Source organism: Scylla paramamosain, chromosome 1 (assembly GCF_035594125.1).
Source record: "Scylla paramamosain isolate STU-SP2022 chromosome 1, ASM3559412v1, whole genome shotgun sequence".
Classification (NCBI taxonomy): Eukaryota; Metazoa; Arthropoda; class Malacostraca; order Decapoda; family Portunidae; genus Scylla; species Scylla paramamosain.
The window spans coordinates 14,502,782-14,525,446 of NC_087151.1; the positions used below are offsets into that span (position 1 = coordinate 14,502,782).

Consider the following 22,665-nt stretch of genomic DNA (forward strand, 5'->3'; position numbering starts at 1 on the left):
TGATGCAAAACTTATGAGAAGAGTGAAGGGAACTGAAGATTGTGAAGAATTACAAAGAGATATAGACAAGGTATGGGATTGGAGCAACAGATGGCAAATGGAATTTAACTCTGGCAAGTTTAAAAAGGTGGAATTTGGAAAAAAGTAACAGAAGGTGTAGCTATAACTATAAGATGGGGAATGAAACAATAAATAAGACAACAAGAGAAAAAGATCTGGGAGTGATTTTCTCAGAGAATTTATCACCAGAGAAACATATTAACAAGATAACAGGTGAAACTCTCAGCCTAAGAAATATAACAGTTGCATCTGGATGTAGAAGTGGTGAAGAAAATAATCACCACAATGATACGTCCAAGATTAGAATATGCAGTGGTAATATGGTCACCACATGAAAGAATGCACATAAGAAAGTTGGAAGGAATACAGAGACCAGCAACAGAGATGATAACAGAATTGTGAGATTTGTCATATGAGGAGTGACTAGCTAGAGTGCAACTCCCAACCTTGGAAAAGAGATGAGAGAGAGGTGACTTGATTGCACTGTCCAGACTGCTGAGTAGGATGGAAAAACTAGATAGGGAACATCTCTTTATAATAAACGAAAGATAAACAAAAGGACATGGAAGAAAACTAAAAGTAACCACTTGCAGAAGGGACATAAAGAAATTTAGCTTCCCTCATAGAAGCATAGAGGCATGGAATGGACTGGAAAGGGAAGTGGTGTGTGCTACAAATATTCATGACTTTAAGGAAAAGTTGGATAAAAACAGTTAAGGAGACGAGACAGTATGAGCTTAACTCTTCTCCTGTATGTCACAATTAAGTAAACTAGGTAAACAGGTAAATACACACACACACACACACACACACACACACACACACACACACACACACACACACACACACACACACACACACACACACACACACACACACACACACTATAATTTTTTTTCCGTAACTTTATGATGAAACAATAAAAAATTTTTCCACAAAACATCCTTGTAATAAAGGGGTACTTCTTATGCAGAGGTATGTTAGGTATGTTGTGGCTCAGTAGCTTCATGTTTATATGTTTCATACCCATGCAACTCACATGGTACCATCTCATACATCTCCCACACACTACTCCTCTTAACCTGTTGGTCACCTCCTCCTCACACACATGGCACACATTCATCACCATCTTAGTTCTCTTGCTTTCTACAGAAAAACACCAAGGAAAATCTTCTTTCTCATGCAGGTCCTCCGCCTGCCGTCCATCCTCACTTTCACTTTTGTTTAGTTAGTTAGGTTAGCAGCAAGAGCAAGATCAAGAACATGGTGGCCATCACAACAACAGCAGCAGTAGTAGGCAGCTTCCTATTTATTTTTGGTGGTAAGAGAACATAAGAACATAAGAACATAAGAAATAAGGGAAGCTGCAAGAAGCGACCAGGCTTACACGTGGCAGTCCCTGTATGAAACACACCTACCTATTTCCATCTGCTATCCCCATCCATAAACTTGTCTAATCTTCTCTTAAAGCTCTCTAGTGTCCTAGCACTAACTACATGATTACTAAGTCCGTTCCACTCATCTACCACTCTATTTGAGAACCAATTTTGGTAATTGTCTAGAGTCCTTACCGGGCCTTATTACTGGTCTATTCACTTCAATTCTTTTACACATACCTTCACATGCACCTAAAACATCATTTTAAAGTGGGGGACAAATGCCCCCTTCCCTCTAGTCGGTTAGGTTAGGTTAGGTTAGGTTAGGTTAGGTTAAGTTAGGTTAGGTTAGGTTAGGTTAGGTTAGGTTATGTTTGTTAGGTTAGGAGCTTCAGGTCCAGTGCAGCATCACTCGCTCACAAACACCTCATCCAAAACCAATAGATGATTGATTCTATGTTTACTTTTTTAAAAACACCATTCAACACCAAGTATGGATCTTTCTATATAGTTAAAACGTATCCAATACCGTAACCTAACCTAACCTAACCTAACCTAACCTAACCTAACCTACAGGGGCAGTGGAAAGGCCGAAAATCGCTCGCTGATTTATGTCTCCCCCACCCAAAAACCCCGCCTTCCCACATGTCCCCAATTTTGCTGGACTAGAGGGAAGGGGGCATTTGTCCCCCACTTTAAAATGATGTTTTAGGTGCATGTGAAGGTATGTGTAAAAGAATTGAAGTGAATAGACCAGTAATAAGGCCCGGTAAGGACTCTAGACAATTACCCCAATTTTTTCCTATCTCCTTCCTAAACCTAAATTTTTCAAGCTTGAACTCGTTATTTCTTGTTCTACCCTGGTTACTGATCCTAAGAATTTTGCTTACATCTCCCTTGTTATAACCCTTATACCACTTAAAGACTTCTATCAGGTCCCCTCTTAACCTACGTCTCTCTAAAGAATGTAAATTTAACAGCTGAATGTAAATTTAACAGCTAATGTAAATTTAAAGAGGCACTATTTGGCTTTATTTTAGCTTTCCCCACCTGAAAACCCTGCTTTTCCACCAGGTCCCCAACATTGTAGGGGGTAAAAAAAAAAAAAAAAGGAAATAGGGCTACATGCCTCTTCTTAATATTTACCGCTTCTGTATTTTGTAGGGTGGCCAGGGACTGTAGCAATGAAGGGGGTTCATTTGGTACCTATTGTTTCTAGTGTCTAGCTAACACTTGAGAGAGTCAGTTGTGAATCCCTGTCAACTCTTATATTTCTTTTGACACAGCAGCATTGAAAAGACAAGCCCCATTTGTGAAGCTGTTGTGCAGCTTTGTGTTTGTTTCCTGGGTAGTGGCCTTTACCTTATTGGTGACTTTTGTGCAAGTGTTTCCAACAGGTGTCTCAATGATTGTTGGACTGAAAAGGGCTCCTTATTACCTTGATTTTCATATGTTGTGCAAGAAGCCTTGCATCAAATTACTATCACATACAATTATGTAGTTGATTTGTTGTATTTTTCTGAAAACCAAGCTAGATTGTTCAACATCTTGTAGCACTGCTAAGTTTTTCTCGTATAAAAAAAAAAAAACCCAAAATGAGTTTCACCTGCCTCTAAAAATGTTCAACTTATACTAATTTTTAATAAATCAATATATAATATCCGATACATCTCTAATCCACTTTACCATACATTTCTCAACATTGTTTATCAAATGACTTTTAAACATTGTTTACCAAATGACTAACTCAACACAAGTTAATTACTTCATGAAAAGAACTACTTTAAGAAAGAAATATCAAGACACCTCGAAAACTAAAGTGGCCTTTCTGACCCGTGGCTGCTCTGAAAGCACCAGCACACACATCTTGACCCTTTGGAGGTCAGAAGACGTGTGTCCAGCTAACCTAATTATTGGAGGCAACTCTTGAATCTTCCCTCCTTGCTGGTAATTTGTGTGGTGGACTAACACCAAAAACAAGTCTATGTCAAAAACCAAGGACATTTTCTGCCTTAAATCTTCAGTTACAAAATTTGCTGGAATTTTTTTTTCAGCTAATATATATATATATATATATATATATATATATATATATATATATATATATATATATATATATATATATATATATATATATATATATATATATATATATATATATATATATATATATTAGCTCCAAAGGGTCAAGATGTGTGTGCTGGTGCTTTCAGAGCAGCCACCGGTCAGAAAGGTCACTTTAGTTTTCGAGGTGTCTTGATATTTCTTTCTTAAAGTAGTTCTTTTCATGAAGTAATTAACTTGTGTTGAGTTAGTCATTTGGTAAACAATGTTTAAAAGTCATTTGATAAACAATGTTGAGAAATGTATGGTAAAGTGGATTAGAGATGTATCGGATGTCAATTCAGAGATCTGTGGATGTGGATGTGTATGTGAATATCATATGTACATATTTTAAGGATATCAAATTATGACATCCTCACAGATGTGGATGTTGATGTGTTCAGGGTTTTGGTATAAAACCACTATATGGCACCAATTATTGGCAGATGGCAGCTGCTTTTGTTGCACAATACTGCATTTTGTAATTTTAAAGTTTTATGACAAGTTGCAGGCACACGAGTTGTTTGTTACCAGGATGCAAGACAAAGACCCAGCACACATTCACAGTCTCTCTCTCTCTCTCTCTCTCTCTCTCTCTCTCTCTCTCTCTCTCTCTCTCTCTCTCTCTCTCTCTCTCTCTCTCTCTCTCTCTCTCTCTCTCTCTCTCTCTCTCTCTCTCTCTCTCTCTCTCTCTCTCTCTCTCTCTCTCTCTCTCTCTCTCTCTCTCTCTCCTTGCCTGTTGCTTCCCTTCATGCTTAATTACTTCTGCAATATTACATATAGCACACATATAAAGGACAGTAGGGTACATGACAACACATGGTCATCATAACATACAACTGCAGTGACGCACTGAAATTAAAAAAAAATATTTAGTCAGAATAATTAACCAAAACTGGCATAATGAACTTACCACTCGTGCAAATATTGGAATTTTGATAAAAACTTAATCAAAATAATGAACTAAAACAGGCAAAATGAACTTGCCATTTGTGTGAGCACTGAAATAAAAAAAAAAATTAATTGTAATAAACTAAAACTTGCAAGACTAACTCACCAGCTGTGCAAGCTGCTGCTCACCTATCCGCTGCCTGTCCTTTCCTCCCATTTTCCTTTCCTCTTCCATCTTTCTTTTTGTCTCAAACCTCCTTCCCTGTCACCTCACCTCCCCCCCGTATCTGTCAGAAATAAGGGACAAGGGAGTGACATTGTGCTCTCTCTCTCTCTCTCTCTCTCTCTCTCTCTCTCTCTCTCTCTCTCTCTCTCTCTCTCTCTCTCTCTCTCTCTCTCTCTCTCTCTCTCTCTCTCTCTCTCTCTCTCTCTCTCTCTCTCTCCCCAATCATTCATTTTGTCATTTTCACTTCATCCTTTCTCACTCGTTCTCACTTGCATATGTAATTCCATTTTCATTTTCAATCAGTCATATTTTATTTAGCAATCTTTAAGATTGTTCTTACTTTCAGAGAGAGAGAGAGAGAGAGAGAGAGAGAGAGAGAGAGAGAGAGAGAGAGAGAGAGAGAGAGAGAGAGAGAGAGAGAGAGAGAGAGAGAGAGAGATGCTGGCAGTTGGTATGTGTGACCATTACTTGTCAAAGCAGTGCAAAACTTGGGATGGTAAGGATTTGTTGTGTTATCTCAAATATAGTAGTGGAAATGAGCTCATTTTATGCATTTATTTTATTTTATTTTTTTTTTTTTGTGGATTTTTGTTACTTTCTGGTTCCCTGGAACCAATTAATTTTTTTCCCATAGGTTCTTCAGTCTCCATAATGCACACTTGCCATAGTGAATGCTACAGTAGAACGAATAATGTTTGTTGTCAAGAACTCTACTGTACTATTACACAATACATACATACATACTTTTACATATTTACATGATACATAGTACTAGTCACTATGTTAAATTCCCTCCTGCTCTCCCCCCAAAAGTCTTGACATATTAGGTTGTGTAAATATGAAAGGAAATTAATAAAAGGTATAATTTTAGTTGATAATTAAGTAAACCTACTTTACTTCATTTTCTTTAACTTTACAAGCTATATACTGTATAGTCTGTAATGTATAAAAAGTATCTATCACATCCTTTTTGTGTGTGGTGGAGATGCAGATATTTTTCATCGCAAATGTGGATGCAGCTGTCTCATTTATCAGAACTGCAGATGTGGATGCAGATATTAAAAACTATGCAGATGCTCACAGATGTGAATGCAAACATCTGAAACATCTTCAGAGTGGACCTGTGAGGGAAGCTCAGGAGTTGAAGTCAGACTCTGCCAAAAGCTTTCGCTATGCCTAAGGCAACAGCAAAGTAAAAGCTCAACCAGGACAGATCTATCACTTGCATGACTGAATGATTTTTTTCATCCTTCTACTTGTGCTTAATTTTTTATTTATTTACCTTTTTTTTTCAAATCTCCTTACTGCAAGTTTTATTTCATATCTTTGTCAAAGCTTCAGGACTGGGATATGAGGACAACATGGAGCTACATCAATGATATTCTTTCTACTGTATTTCTTGTGTTCCCCTCAGCAATTCACAGGAATAAAATCTTAAAATCCATAGTCCTTAGCCTTGAGTGAGTGTACTTTATAAATATTTGCCAAATATTGCTCTTTACATGTATTATAATGAATAAAAAATATTCTAACATTTAATTTTATATGCTTTTTAGATTTTGTCATTGTGTTTAACAATACACTGCACCTTCAATATCTAGGGGAATGAAATCATACAGAAACTGGGATGATACATATGACCAAATGAAATGTGGGAACAGGAATTATAATGAGACAATGAAATAACAAGTCCATGAAACAGCCACACTGTGTGAAAGTGGCATGGAAAGAGCTGGCAATTTATACCAAGGTAAAGTTGCTAGACTTATGTATATCCTGATTGTTAATTTTGTCAAAGTATGGTTTATGATCATAGAATTTTTAGCCTTATAGTCACTGAGCTAGAGAATTCAGTGTTACACTATCCAGTAAGGAAAAGCCTGGGTTATGTATTGTTACAGGAAAATATGTCTTGGTGAGAGTGGTGCTTTTGGTCTTAGCTACTGATTTTGTAATAATTCTGCCTACCAGGTCCTAAGGTCAAGCATTGATTACTGTCACATCACATTGAACAACTGGTAGTTTGTAAGTATCAAGACCAAAAGGCAAAGGACACCACCATGGCTGCCAGTAGAGAACCAAGAGACATTAAGAGACTCATGCAGGAGCAGATGAAGAGCAAAGCCATCACAAGACAGATTGACTCACCACATGCAAAGTATCCTTTATGCTCTGAATTGTTCTTGTCATTTCCATTGTTCATATTCTGTAGACCAGGGATTTAACTCTTATATTTCCATGTTTTAGTTGTTCATTTTTGATTGCTTGGTTTTATTAATCTCCTTGGAGTTGAAGGTCAGTTAAGTAACTGCTGTTGACAAATGGCAATTTGACATATGAGGCATTTAGAACACAAGGGGGTGAACTCGCCAAAATGCAGTTTTGAGATAATTGCATTTAAAAATTAGATTATGTGATATTTCTATTAAGAGTGGATGTAGCCTAACATATACACAAAAATGCTCTGCAGGGTGTTCTGAAGATATTCATGTAAAAGAAATTATATGATATTGATAAATCTTTTTCTATTAATATTTTGGCTTTAATGTTGCATATGGTGGGAATTATCTGTTCCAAGTGATCAAATTGTGCAACAAAAAGCAGAGAAAACAATTCCAGTGTTTGGCAATGATGTTGAGAATGACATGCAGGCAGATTGTGGTTGGTTGGTAGATTAGAACTCAAACGATATTGCAATATGTGTCATCTGTGTCATTGTTGAGACCTGGAGGCAGATACTTATACTGAGGGCTTTCTTGCACACGATTAATGTGCTTTTTAGCAACAGGCAACTTGTTAAAAGGCAACCTATGCCCTTGTTCATCAGCAGCCACAGTGCTACTTGCAGAGATCTCCATTGCAGTATGAACTTTTCTTGGTAGTGCCGTGTATGTTAAGAAAGACAGCATGACACACCAGCATAGTGTAATCCTCATGGCTTAAGCTATGGCTAGGATGACTGTGAATGTGACTCATCTTGACATCGTGGCTAATGACATGGCTTGCTAAATAAGCATTCAGATTACTGTAATCTGCTAGTGCTCCAAAATTAGCAAGAATAACTTTGATGTCCTGCCCCACTACATCACTGCACTTAGCAGAACACTTACATGGGGTTCCAATCATTCTGGCTTGTACTTGGACAATGTCTTGATGTATGTAAGCCTCATCACTGTCCCTTTTTAGCTTCCTAACATTCTTCTGCCACTTTCCTTTACACCTCTGAGTTGATGTACGAGTTACCAGCAGATTAAATGGGATTGGGCTTCCTGATGGTTGTACAGGCAGTGTGCCTCAGGCTCCTTACCCTCCCCGGCCTTGCAACCAGACACTATAACTCCCATGTAATCTTAGGTGGTCCACCATCACCTTCCTCACTACTGGAGCTCATTGTCGTTGCAGTTGCTTCCCCCCACCCCCCAAAAAAGAAAAGTGAAGAGAACGATATGCACGTCTTTGCTGATGTGGGTTTAAAGCCTCAGTCAGCCACAAGCCCACATCACCATAATCCACACACTTATTGGCTGTGAGAGAGGTGTGCCTCCCAGTTCAGGCATTCATTGGCTGCCTTGAGAGCTTATACGTTACCTAGTCACCTCTTTTGCTCTCCATCCTGCATGTGGCATGAAGAGAAAAAGTACACTACAGTCTCTTTTCCTGTACTATAATATGCAGATCTGTTAGTCAACCGTTCACCCTTTGTGCTTGTTGTGATAACTCAATTTTGGCATGTGTAGTGAGTTTGCCCCTTGTGTTCTAGATGCCTAATATATATATATATATATATATATATATATATATATATATATATATATATATATATATATATATATATATATATATATATATATATATATATATATACAGTAAAATCCCTCTTATCCGGCATTCGAGTATCTGGCAGCTTCAAGTATCCAGCACATTTTTCCCCAAGCCTTAAAATCAATAAAAAATCAATGTGTACTCATAAAATTGATTAAAATTCCCGCACGAGGCATGCTTTGTCCCCTCGCCACCAGAGCGCACTGCTTCGCGCCATCCACAGCCCATTGCACTGTGTTTACTCAGTGACTCAGTCCCGCATGTGCACTGTTTATCGCCTGACGCCTTCATCATGCCTAAAGTTGTAGAAAAGAGAAAGCGTGTTGTGCTTACACTTAAGCAGCTGATCAGATCAGCTGCTGATTAAAACCAGCTGATCTTTGTTATGGTAAGATGCGTGAGTGTAGGGTGGTGATTGTGGACATAATTTCACTTCTATTCAAGTATCCGGCAATATTCAAGTATCTGGCATGTCGGCGGTCCCGTTGATGCCAGATAAGAGGGATTTTACTGTATATATATATATATATATATATATATATATATATATATATATATATATATATATATATATATATATATATATATATATATATATACTGACACTTGCTGCAATGGAAGGAGAGAAACAAGATGCTTCCTGTCATGTTTCAAGTGTCTCTCACTGCTAAACTAAAGCATTGAACACATATACCCATACAATTTTTTCTGCTTAGAATAGCATAACCTTCCATTTTCTAGAGTTTCCAGAGAAACTTGTGAATCACCTTGTTTGTGTGTGTGTGTGTGTGTGTGTGTGTGTGTGTGTGTGTGTGTGTGTGTGTGTGTGTGTGTGTGTGTGTGTGTGTGTGTGTGTGTGTGTGTATATATATATATATATATATATATATATATATATATATATATATATATATATATATATATATATATATATAGTGGTACCTCAAGATTCAAACTTAATTCAAATTGGGAAGCAATTTATCTCACTCAATTTAATATAAAAAAAATTAATCCATTCTAGATCCAAAAATCCCACTATTTTTTGTTAATTTTTATGGGTTTATGCTTTGCCCTAAACATAGAATTGAATGAAAATAAATTATAAAAAAATAAATACAGTAAAAGAGAACATGAAGTACCATATATTTTGGCATGTAAGACATCACTTGAATCATCATAAAAAAGACACAAAAAAGTGGGTCATCCTATATATCAGATACAAAAACAATGACCTTTAACCTTTTATGCCAAATGTCATTGTAAATAAACACCAACCTCAAAATGATGAGTCATCGAAAGTTCCTGGCATCTTCAATCTTGAAAACAGTTGTAGTGAACACAATTTTTATTTTGCACTAAGATTCTCTCTCTCTCTCTCTCTCTCTCTCTCTCTCTCTCTCTCTCTCTCTCTCTCTCTCTCTCTCTCTCTCTCTCTCTCTCTCTCTCTCTCTCTCTCTCTCTCTCTCTCTCTCTCTCTCTCTCTCTCTCTCTCTCTCTCTCTCTTTCAAAGTAAGAACAATCCTGAGGATTACTAAACAGAATGAGACCATTATAGAATGAAAATGGAATTATACGGGTGAGAAAAGATGAAGCGAAAATTGCATAGAATGAATGAGGGGAGAGAGAGAGAGAGAGAGAGAGAGAGAGAGAGAGAGAGAGAGAGAGAGAGAGAGAGAGAGAGAGAGAGAGAGAGAGAGAGGGGAAGGAAATAGGGGGAGGGATTAGGGGAAAAAGGGGAGGAGGGGAAGGAATGCAAGGGGGACTAGTGACGAGTGGTGTCACTTGAATTGGTGTTTGTGTTCGAATTGGAGGACAAAATTTGTTTGCCAACCCTGTTTGAATTAAGGATGTTTGAATCATGAGGTATGAACTGTGTATATATATATACACACACACACACACACACACACACACACACACACACACACACACACACACACACACACACACACACACACACACACACACACATGTATACACAGAGGTATCTTTGATTACGTCTTTAATCTGTTCCATGATCTAAGGCGCAACTTGATTTGGGTACAAGTCAAATCTTCATTTCCAAATGAAATCAATGGGAAATTAATTAATTCATTCCAGGGAAAAAAAAAAATCTTCTGATATCACTTACATTGCAGCCAAATGGATATAGAATGATAGTAATATAAGGTTTCTGAAATATAAAAATCATAAAATAATGTCAAAGTTATGATACATACTCTCTCTCTCTCTCTCTCTCTCTCTCTCTCTCTCTCTCTCTCTCTCTCCTCTCTCTCTCTCTCTCTCTCTCTCTCTCTCTCTCTCTCTCTCTCTCTCTCTCCTCTCTCTCTCTCTCTCTCTCTCTCTCTCTCTCTCTCTCTCTCTCTCTCTCTCTCTCTCTTGACTATGACTGACTTTTTGATGATTTCTGACTCAGGAATAATCCCAAGCCACCTGTACGATCAAGATCACTCATTTTGCAATGATTTATTTATTTATTCATTTTTTTAATGGTATCACACTTTTCTTCTTCACACTATATTATATATATATATATATATATATATATATTATATATATATATATTATATATATATATATATATATATATATATATATATATAATATATATATATATATATATATATATATATATTATATATATAGTTACAACCACAAATCCTGCCCATCTCACAGCTTCCTTTATCTCAGTGAGCTTCCTGAAGTCACCACCTGCATAACTTAGTGCAGTGTCCAATTTTGTGTTGTAAGGTTCTTCTAGTCTCTTGCATCCTTTTCACAGATGGTTATAATACTAGGTTCTGCCCCTCTTCATGGCTGCCTTTATCTCAGCTCAGCCTCCCCAGCCTACCTCCTATGTAGACACTAGTGGTGCAGTCACAATCACCTCCACAGGGTCTTTCTGGCCTCTTGTGTTGAGTTACACAACTGAGGTTGCCAGCCTATTTTACCTTCTATAGGCAAGGAAGTACCACAATGGCCAAACCACTCCAACTGCCGAGAAAGAATCATAAGCCACATTCTAGGAAGGGACAGTTATGACAAAGGACACACACCTAAGAGTTGTGTAATAATCTGTGAGCAACCTCCCACAAGACAGGCTTCCCATGCCCACAGACTATTATACCCTCCTGCAGATTGATGTCATTTACAGCCCCTGGGAAGATAGTCCTCTACCACCCACAAGCTGGCAGGGCCTGAATAGGGAATAAACCTCACTGCCCAGCAGAGAATTTATAATCCTCTGGGTCCACTGGCTTTAAAAGAACTATAAAACCCAGTAGCATTTAACATAACAAAAATATTACAGACACAAGAACGTGCAGCCCACAGACAAAAAGGGAGATCCAGCAAACTCTCCACTACACCAGATACTCGAACAAAGCCAGGGAGATGGTGATAATATTTCTATCAAGTCCAGGGGGACACAACACAGGCAGGCTTACAGAGGCTCCTATTGCTCCCCTATACCTGCAGGGGCTACAGCTTCACTAAGAAAATAATGTATGATTAAACTAAAAGCCCTCTTATCTGTATTCCCCCTCTCTGTCTCCATGCCTTGCCTTGCCTCTACTCACATACATCTGATCTCTGTGAGTGCTGATCACCAACTAGCATGGAAATGGAAACACATGATTGGTCCCTCTTGGCTGTGGGAGGGGGATGTACAGGAGAGACGGGGATGACTTGCCATGTCTTGCCCTATCTCCCACACGCTACTAACAGCAATGACACTGCTAATTTTGGTTGCTACACTTCCTTGAAGGGGCTAGTGTAAATTTAACTGTAGCATGATGTTCATTACTTTCTAATCTTTCAAACAATACCACTCCCAACTTGGTGCTCAAAAGGGGAGAGGGGGTGAAGATAAAAACAACTAGGGCAGCTTATTTAGTGGGTGGGACCAAAAAAGGTAAAAAAAAGTAATTCCAGAGGGTCATGGTGACTATTCTGGGACACTGAAGGGATCCTCCTCATGGACTTCTTGGACTATTGTTGCAGCATTAACAGATCATACTATATTGACATACTGGGAACACTTTGGAAGGCTCTGCATGAGAAACCCCAGGGAAAGTGACCTGAAGTGTTCTCTTGCAGGACAATGCTCCTGTGCACAAGAGCATGGTGACCTTGAACAAAGTAGTGTCCTGTGGCTCTGAATTTTTGCCCCATCCCCTTTTTCCCTTGATCTGGCACTCTCTGACTTCCACCCTTTCCCGCATATAAGCAGCTTCTGGGTTAGGCCAAGAACTCATTGAACAGCTCTTGTATATGTGTATAAGTGTATATATGAGTATGTATGTATGTGCTGATAAAAAAAAAAAAACAACTAAGATACAGATATCTAAAGGCTGGTTGGTTGTTAAATGAATGGGAAGAAACATGGAAGACTTTTCTCCCAAAGCACTAAAATTGAAACAAATACTCAAATATTTTAATACAGTATTTGAGTTTTGTGATTCAGCAGTTTAATGTCAGACTTTCAGAGGAAAGCAAGCACTAAATTCAGATAACTGCTGTACAGTATGTTATGTGGTTTCATGGGGAAAAAAAAAATAAATAAATAAAAATATATATATATATATATATATATATATATATATATATATATATATATATATATATATATATATATATATATATATATATATATATATATATATATCAGTCGTAAAACATGAAAATAGATTTTAATTGGATAAGATGGTGATTCTGTATATAAAAAAAAAAAATGCATTAAAACATAAATACTTTAACAAACCATACTACCATAAAACAAGATTTCTTAATCTATGAAATCTCAGTTGTGTGTGTGTCACACACACAACTGAGATTGTGTCAATTTCAGTGAAACATAGCCTTGGCTAAAGCAAAATATCTATTTTCTCTAATGAAGAGACTTGAGATTTAGCGATTAAGTTATTTAAAAAAAAGTCAGAGAAATTTGAAATACTTTAATTCAAAAGTTTAACTTTTCTATGTAAAGCACTGAATATGCAGTAAAACTAGAAAATGATGACTTTAAAAGTAAGAAATAAAAAAAAAATCTTTGGTGGATAAATGTGAAAGGGGGAGTAGGAAGTTGTGGACAGTGGAACTGGTCCACTTTGTGGGCTTGGGTTTCCACTAAATAATCACATTGACACTTCATTATTAAAGATTTAATTATACTAACTTTTTTTTTAAATTTTAAATTTTTATCATTTTTTTTTAATGTTGAAATTAGTTGTTAAGATCAAGAAAAATGTGTGAAATGTAATGAAATTAGCTTTTATATAGTTGACAGTAAATTTTAAAAGGAGCCAGCTAACATTTTTAGTGGTGCTAATACACAGACATGACCATGAAATATACTAAACTGCTGGGTTTTGTCTTTATTGATACAAAATATGTCGTTTAGATATGAAACTGAAGATAATTGAATCATGCCCTGTATTGAATAATTTATTTTTATCACATTATTTGATTTTGCAAATGGTGAAGAAATGGTTAAATCCTTAGGTGGACTTTTTTTTTCCTTTTTAACAGTCTGAATCTTTTGATATTGTTCACTTAACCAAGGATTGTAGATACAATAGCCGTGGACAGTTGATGTGTGTGGTATGTGGGACAACAGTGAAGAGTGCCATTATTTGGCAGGCACATGTCAACAAACGGTCTCATCAGGAGAATCTGGCAGCTCTCAAAAAAAAGCAGCAGCAGGTTAGTTTCATTTCATAAGGTTTATGTATTATTTATAAAGTTGTATATTTATTTCTGTTGTGCAAGCAGTTGTTGATGATGACATTGTTTGGACTGTATCTGAATTGAGATATTTTTCTTATGATGTGAAAATTAAATATGGTGCAGTAGAACAAATTTTGTTGAAATTTTTATGTTGTTAGCATGAACTAAGAAGAGTTATAGTTAATTCCTGTGATGATTGTTATTTTGATGCTTTCTAACATTGTTTGTAGCTCTAGTCATTATTGGCATTGATTCTTCATTGCAGCTTAATACTATAAGCACCAGTACCACCAGCAGCAGAGTCCCAAGAGAAGGAGAGAGTCGGAAGAGGCCAGCATCACCTGATACCCATTCACACAACAAAAAATCAGCTCCATCTAAACCCAAAGGTCAGCCTTCAGATTTGTTTGCAAAGTGATCACTTTGATCTTAGATTTATGTAATATGCATTTTTTATTTTAGCTCATTGTAGTAACATAATGAGCTACTGTTAGGTGATTGGTAAATAAGCTGGAATTTTTTTTTTTTTTTTTTTAAATGCAGGAGGGACACTGAACAAGAGTAACAAAATTGTACAGTAAAACTTCTCCAAACCGAACCCAAGTAAGCTGAATATTGGATAACCCAAACATCCTTATGGCAACTGAGTAACAAGCAAAAGTACACTAATAGTACAGTGCATAATATTATGTTAACTCTTACGTGACCTGTGTGTTGTGTACAATTAAGTGAGCTCTTAAGTGACCAGGCCTGCATTCAGTACTTTGACTCAGGCAGCCTGGGTAACCTGAGTTGCCTGAGTGGCCCAACTGAATGCAAAGAGAACATTCAGTTGAGAATTGGGTGTCCTGGGTAACCTGAGTTGCCCAACTGAATGCACCCCCAGTTAATGTGTTGTGAACAGTGTGTAATAACAAAATATGTTGTAAATATCTATCATGGGGCATATAATGTGGCTATAATGTGCTAACAAATATGCTGTAAATAGCAATAAATGTACATGTTTATGTACATAGAAACCTGCCAAAAATGTGTATTGTTGGATAAACTGAAATTTCAGATAAATTGTCAGCCACCTTGTCCCATATAGTTTAGTTTATGGAGGTTTTACTGTAATAAAAAAACTCCCATTTTGGTGCCAGACCCTGAACAGAATTGAATCGGTAGTAAAAAATTACAGTGTCTTTAAACATGCCTTTTGAAGGAATTCAAGTCACAGGAAGATGGAAATAGAAAAGCAGACAGGGAGTTCCACAGTTTACCAAAGAAAGGAAGGAATGATTGAGAATACTGGTTAACTCTTGCATTAGAGGGGCAGACAGAATAGAGGTGAGAGAAAGAAGAAAATCTTGTGCAACAAGGCTACAGGAGGAGGGCAGGCATGCAGTTAGGAAGATGAGAAAAATAGTTAGTGTGAAAATAGTGGTAGAAGATAGCAAGTGATGCAACATTCCAGTGATGAAAAAAGACGCTGAAGACAGTCAGTTAGAGGAGAGTAGTTGATAAGACAAAAAGCTTTTGATTTCAACATGTCTAAAATAGCAGTATGAGTGGAATTTCCCCCCCAATCCATGTGAAACATACTCCATACATGGACAGATAAGAGTGCTGTACAGAGTTAACAGCAGGGAGGGGGAGTGAGAAAAACTGGTGGAGATGACTCAGAACATCTAACTTCATAGAAGTTGTTTTACCAAGAGATGAGATGTGAAATTTCCAGTTTGGATTATGAGTAAAGAACAGACCAAGGATGTTCAGCATAGAAGATAAGGACAGTGTTATTGAAGAAGAGGGGATAGTTGTCTGGAAGGTTGTGTTGTGGTGATAGATGGAGGAATTGAGTTTTTGAGGCATTGAACAATAATTTGCTCTTCCCCAGTCAGAAATTTTAGAGATCAGAAGTCAGGTATTCTGTGGCTTCCCTGTGTGAGCTGTTTACTTCTTGAAGGATTGGATGTCTATGAAAAGATGTGGAAAAGTGCAGCTTAGGACTGGATAAGACAAGAAGTTTGGTTTAGAAGAGCATTAATGAATAATAAGAAGAGGGTGGGTGACAGGACAGAACCCTGAGGAACACCACTGTTAATAGATTTGGGAGAACTGTGACTGTCTACCACAGCAGCAATAGAGTGGTCAGAAACTTGAGATGAAGTTACAGAGAGAAGGATAGGCATGGTAGGAGGATAGTTTGGAAACCAAAGCTTTGTGCCATACTCTATCAAAAGCTTTTGATATGTCTAAGGCAACAGCAAAAGTTTCACCAAAAATCTGTAAAAGAGGATAACCAAGACTCAGTAAGGGAAGTCAGATCATCAGAGTGGCCTTGATGGAACCCATACTGGCAATCAGATAGAGGGTTGTGAAGTGATTGATGTTTAAGAATCTTCCTGTTGAGGATAGATTAAAAAAACTCTAGATATGCATGAAATAAAGCAATAGGATGGTAATTTGAGGGATTAGAATGGTCACCCTTTTTTAGGAACAGGCTGCATGGAGGCAAACTTTCAGCAAGAAGGAAAGGTAGATGTTGATAGGCTGAGTTGGAAGAGCTTGACTAGGCAGGGTGCAAGCACGAAGGTACAGTTTTGGAGAACAATAGGAGGGACTCCATCAGGTCTATAAGCCTTCCAATGGTGTAGGCCAGCGAGGGCATGGAAAACATCACTGCGAAGGATCTTAATGAGTAGTATGAAGTGGTCAGAGGGTGCAGGAGAGGGAGGAATAAGTGCTGAATCATCCAAGGTAGAGTTATTAGCAAAGGTTTGAGCGAAGAGTTCAGCTTTAGAAATAGATGGGATGGCTGTGGTGCCATGAGGTTGAAATAAAGGAGGGAAAGATGAGGAAGCAAAGTATGGGATGTTTTTGATTAGGTGCCAGGTGAGTGTTGGATGTTTGTTTGTGGGTATAGGAGTTGGGAGGGGACTCCCATGAATGTTACAATATACATATGTTGATATTATAGCATGATACTGTTCAGCTAACCTACTATTCACACAACTAATAATGAGCTCCAGTATTGTGGTTGGAGAGAGAGAGAGAGAGAGAGAGAGAGAGAGAGAGAGAGAGAGAGAGAGAGAGAGAGAGAGAGAGAGAGAGAGAGAGAGAGGGAGAATGTTGATGTTGGTTTGTCTGAGTGAGGCCAGTAATTGTAACTACCTCAGTGTAAGAGATGTCAGATGACAAATTTGGGGTTATGTATTGATGGTGGTTTGTCTGAGTGAGGCCATTAATGGTAACTACCTCGGGGTAAGAGATGATGTTAGATAACATATTTTGGGGTTACAGATTAAAAATTCACACTATTGTGCATGTTAAGTTGACAATAAAGCTCAGATTTTCCACTGTAGACTGAAAAATTTATGAAGGGTGGGTTTTATTATTAGTTGTGGGGTAGGTTAGATAGTGCAGTAGTTTTCTCAGGACTAGTCAAAGAGAATAGTTACTCTCAGCAGCAGTAGTTGTACATAGCAATTAGATTAGAGTTATTGTCAGTATTTTCTTCTTACCACAGGAATTCTTAAAAAAGTTACCACATATTCTTCTTCTGATGAAAGCGGAGATGAGAAGCCAAATGAAGTGCCACCTCCACAAGAAGAACAGCCATCATTGCCTGAAGTTAAAACAGAAAATGGGCACACAGAAGCTCATCCAAATGGTAGGTGTGATTATGAACATGTAAAGGATCTTCATGTAATTGTAACAAAACTTGATGTAATATTACAGTGTGCTTGCACCAAGGATTACTGCTGAATTTTTCTTTCTTCATAATTGTACTCATTGTTAGCAGAGGATGGTACAACTTTGGTAGAAGTGAGGTGTGAGATTGCCTTTGGTGGCGTGCTGTCCACACATCACACATATTATTTATTCACTTTTACCATTTCCTTTTACCTATTTCAGGCTCAGGATGTAACAGTTTCTGGAGAAGTAGGATAAAGAATGTACAAGTCTAGGAGTAGAACAACTTCAAAGAATCTGGTGTAATGTCTAATGCATAACTTTTCAGTCTGTTTGTTTATTTGCTTTCTCTCTCTCTCTCTCTCTCTCTCTCTCTCTCTCTCTCTCTCTCTCTCTCTCTCTCTCTCTCTCTCTCTCTCTCTCTCTCTCTCTCTCTCTCTCTCTCTCTCTCTCTCTCTCTCTCTCTCTCATATCCATTTTATTATATTATGTTTGAACAAAGGACTGCAGAAAATGGTGATAACATCATTTCTTTCCTGACAGGTGTTCCTGAGGGCTTCTTTGACTCTGAAAGGACCTCATCTGTGCCACAGGAAGGGGAGTCAATTTACAATGAAAAGCCACCAAAACCAAAGCATCCTCCAAAGCCTAATACAAGTGAAGCTTTACCTGAAGGCTTCTTTGATGACCCAGTGGCAGATGCTAAGGTAAAATTATATGTTAATTATTTTTTTCCATATTTATTTTCTATAAATGCCTAAGAGATGGATGAAAACCACAAGACAAACCAAGAAATAGTGTCTTGACATTCATGGGACAGGTACTTTAACCCTTTGGGTGCCAAATGTTTTTCACAAAAACTTTCCCCCTGGTGCCAAGCAAATTTTGATTTTCTTTTTCTGAAAAGTGTGTTGAATGATTAGAAAACACATAGTTGATACATTTAGCTATTTGCCTTTTATAATTTCCATGATTTTTAGGTGGCGGAAGTTTCCAGTGCTTGGAGTGTTACATCTTGTAGACTTGCATGCACCAGGGGTGGTTTGCAGGAGATTGGAGTATGTAGAGGTCATACACAAATTATGAGGGGATGTGTTAGCCTATGAGCCAAGCTACATGTATGCAAAGTTGGAGGTTTTGTGTTTTGACACAAAAATATTTTCAACATAAGTTTTTTCAACAGATATCATAAAAATAAGTAACTGGAAATAGATAACACATGTACACAACAATTTTAGGCATTTTATTCACTTGTGAGGCAGTTTACAAGTCACCAAAATACATGTTTTATGTTACTTCTTTTTAATTGTTTCTTACATGATGAAATACTTATGCTATTGAGGCTTTTTTAATTTTATATACTATTTACAAAACATTTCACACATTTTAGATACTCTAAAGACATCCTCCTTGTACTGTGGTCAGGTCAGGAATGGGACCCGTACTCTCGGCATGCCTTCAGGCTTGGTGGGGAAGTAGTGGTCATTGAGTGGGGAAGGGCAAAGGTATAGAAAGTATCCTGACAAAGTATGAAAAGCCTCCCTGTCAAAATATGGCCACAGTGATTTTTTAAAAAATTGCCAGTGTAAATATATGCCGCTGAATGCCATATATACAGTGTGAATATACAGTGCTGGAGGTCAAGTCACATTCTTGAAGAAGTCAAAAAATGCCAGTTTGGAGAGAAAGCAGACAGCAGATTTTCAGAGAGCTTATTAATGAAAAGAATAACAGAACAAATATAGCTCTTGGATGATTCTTGTATCAGTAAGGTGAGACAGAAAAGTGAATAAGTAAAAAATCTTAGACATAGATATAAATAAATTACTGACTTTGCTAACAGTTATGCTGATGATACCACCCTGTATTTTTCCACGTCTTTTCATAGATGTCTAACCCTTCAGGAAGTAAACAGTTCACATAAGGAAGCCACAGAACACCTGACTTCTGATCTCTCTAAAATTTGTGATTGGGGCAGGGCAATATTACCTCATAAACTCAATTCCTCCATCTATCAACTCGACACAACCTTCCAGACTATCCCCTCTTCTTTAATGACACTCAACTGTCCCTCTCTTCTACACTGAATGTCCTTGGTCTGTCCTTTACTTATAAACTAAGCTGGAGACTTCACATTTCATCTCTAGCTAAAACAGCTTCTATGAAGTTAGGTGTTCTGAGATGTCTCTGCCAGTTTTTCTCACCCTTCCAGCTGCTAGCTCTGTACAGGGGCCTTATCTGTCCAGGTATGGAGTATGCTTCACATGTTTGGGGGGTGGGTTCCACTCATACCGCTCTTCTAGACAGGGTGGAATCAAAAGCTTTTCGTCTCATCAACTTTTCTCGTCTAACTGACTGTCTTCAGCCTCTTTTTTCATCACCGCAATGTTGCATCTCTTGCCATCTTCTACTGCTATTTTCATGCTAACTGCTCTTCTGATCTTGCTAACTGCATGCCTCCCCTCCTCCCATGGCCTTGCTGCTTGAGACTTTCTTCTTTCTCTCACACCTATTCTGTCCACCTCTCTAATGTAGGAGTTAACCAGTATTCTCAGTTATTCATCCCTTTCTCTGGTAAACTGTGGAACTCCCTGCCTGCTTCTGTATTTCCACCTTCCTGTGACTTGAATTCTTTCAAGAGGGAGGTTTCAAGACACTTATCCTCCAGTTTTTGACTACCGCTTTGGACTACCGCCATCTCATTTTTATTTTTTTTTATATATACCTTGGCTGGCATTCCTTTTACATAAAAAAAAAGTTTTGTTGGAAGAAAATACTGTGACTTAATGGTGAACTGGAATTAAATCTTGATTGTATTTTATTACTATTATTTGTCTTAATGACAAATAAATGTTAGTTAGGTAAGTAGAGCTTTTCAAACTTGGTTCAACATTGTCTTTGTGTCCTAACTCTATTATTAAATTGTGTGATGAACTTGCTTTTGCTGTCAGGAATCGTCTGAATTGCTGTTGAATATAAAAGGTAACACAAGTTATATGGAATAACAGTATAGTTTGAGTAAGTATTATTTTAACATAAATATTTGCAGTCATTCTTCTTTTATGAATTTTATAATTGGTTTGAGAAAATTGCTTATAAGTTTTGTTCCACTGATAAAGTAATTTAAGTATTTAGCATGCCAGAACTCCCAAGAGTATCAGTTGTGTGAATGTTTGTTCTATTTTGTCTGTTTTGTTACAGAGAAATTCTAAAGAAACATTTTCATAGATTCCTGGGCTTCTGTTTGCTTTATTCTTAGTACAGAAATATTTAAGACAGTTTATGATTGGGATGCAATGATTCCAAGTCATCATTTTAATTTCCAGGCCCGCAATGTAGAATATAAGGACAAAGATGCAGAGGAGTGGCTGTCCTTCATGAGGGAAGTCTCAGCTGCAGAACAGGAGAGCCGCACCATTATTGAGGAAGATAAGGAGGAAGCAGCCCTTGCAACACAAATTGAACAAGCAAATGAACAAATTGCTTGTTTAGAAAAGTAAGTAATATTCAATGAAAAACAGTCTTATGGAACAAGATTTGATGTTTCTTAAGCAGTTCATTTGGCAATGAAATATTGGCAGAAAATTGTAATGCCAGACTTTGAGATGATCAGTGAATTAGCAAAATATGAAATGTAATTTCATGGAAAAATAAAATAAAGACTTTGATGTGCTACTTTATATGATTTCATCAAGCAGCTAAATATCTGTATGAAGTCATAATGCCTCTGACTTTTTCTCCTCAGAGTTGTAGAACTTGATAAAAAGAAGACAACTCAGCTACAGGACAGGGGAAACATGCGTGCAGGTTCTGGCGACAGTGAAGATTCAAGTGACGAGGAATTTGCACCTGTCATATGGAGGACAAAAAATTCTCTAATTTAATTTGCAAGTATCTATATTTTTTTTTACTTATTATTTGCTGTTAGTTTTTCTTAGTGCTACATATTTCTTGTACTAGCCTTAATTTGTTGAATACAAGATGTGTATGTGTGTTTGTGTGCAAAGAGCTCTGGGCAATAAGGTGCATTATATAATTTCTTAGCTGCACCAGCCTCATAACTTGATCATCAGCAATTCTTCATAGTAGACACCACTATAAATATCAGTACCTTGATTGTGTCATGAACAGAGAGGGAATGCACCTGTATCTTAAGGAGTCTTACCTGTTGTTGTGGTGAGGGTGAGGAATAATGACAGCCCAAGAATCTTTAGCTTGATTCAGCAATATTGGATTAACTTTGTTATGCTATTGCAATATTAGGTTTTTCCTTGATCTTTGGCATTGCATAACATTTTTCCTTTCATGATTGAGTATAATATATAGAGGTGAGACTTTTCTTGGATAGAGTGGTTGATATTTCCAGTGTTAGATGTAGCTTTTTATCATCAGCTTCATTTTTAAGAAGTTAGATTAAATAATTATTTAAAGGTGACAAAAAAAAAGGGAAAAGTATAGAAGTTCTTAGTGCCTTCTTTTGGCATTTAAGACAAAGATTTTTCAAACATTTTTTTTATCTGCCTCTTAGACATGTATTCACTGTTTCAGTATTCCTTTAATTCTAATATGTCTTAGACATGTCTGAAATGCAGAGATTTTTTTTTTATTAACCTAGGAACAATTTTACCAAAACAAAGGAAATTCTCAAAAATCTTGTTATTTATCATTTTGTTAAACTAAAATAGTTGTGCAGTATTATTTTTTATTAGTTGTTAGTTTGTTTGCCTTTTCTGTATGATCTTGCAGTGTTCTGCAATGTAGGATTACCTTACCTATAGACCT

General features: G+C 37.1%; 1 protein-coding gene across 6 annotated transcripts in view; it reads left to right on the plus strand.

The window, feature by feature from the left end:
• The window catches only part of LOC135101232 (zinc finger protein 830-like), a 50,327-nt gene that overhangs the window by 15,244 nt on the left and 12,418 nt on the right, over positions 1–22,665 (plus strand). For 2 of the 6 annotated variants that reach the window (XM_064004887.1, XM_064004897.1), the window contains exons 2-8: positions 6,628–6,814; positions 14,049–14,181; positions 14,471–14,594; positions 17,717–17,860; positions 18,427–18,590; positions 21,210–21,379; positions 21,629–21,774. In XM_064004887.1, coding sequence (XP_063860957.1) covers positions 6,717–6,814; positions 14,049–14,181; positions 14,471–14,594; positions 17,717–17,860; positions 18,427–18,590; positions 21,210–21,379; positions 21,629–21,767 — 972 coding nt within the window. In that variant the 5' untranslated portion in view covers positions 6,628–6,716 and the 3' untranslated portion in view covers positions 21,768–21,774. Of the gene's footprint in view, positions 1–1,360; positions 1,382–6,212; positions 6,407–6,627; positions 6,815–14,048; positions 14,182–14,470; positions 14,595–17,716; positions 17,861–18,426; positions 18,591–21,209; positions 21,380–21,628; positions 21,775–22,665 lie in introns of those variants that run through there. The other 4 variants (XM_064004876.1, XM_064004917.1, XM_064004907.1 and 1 more) reach the window with 3 other exon arrangements.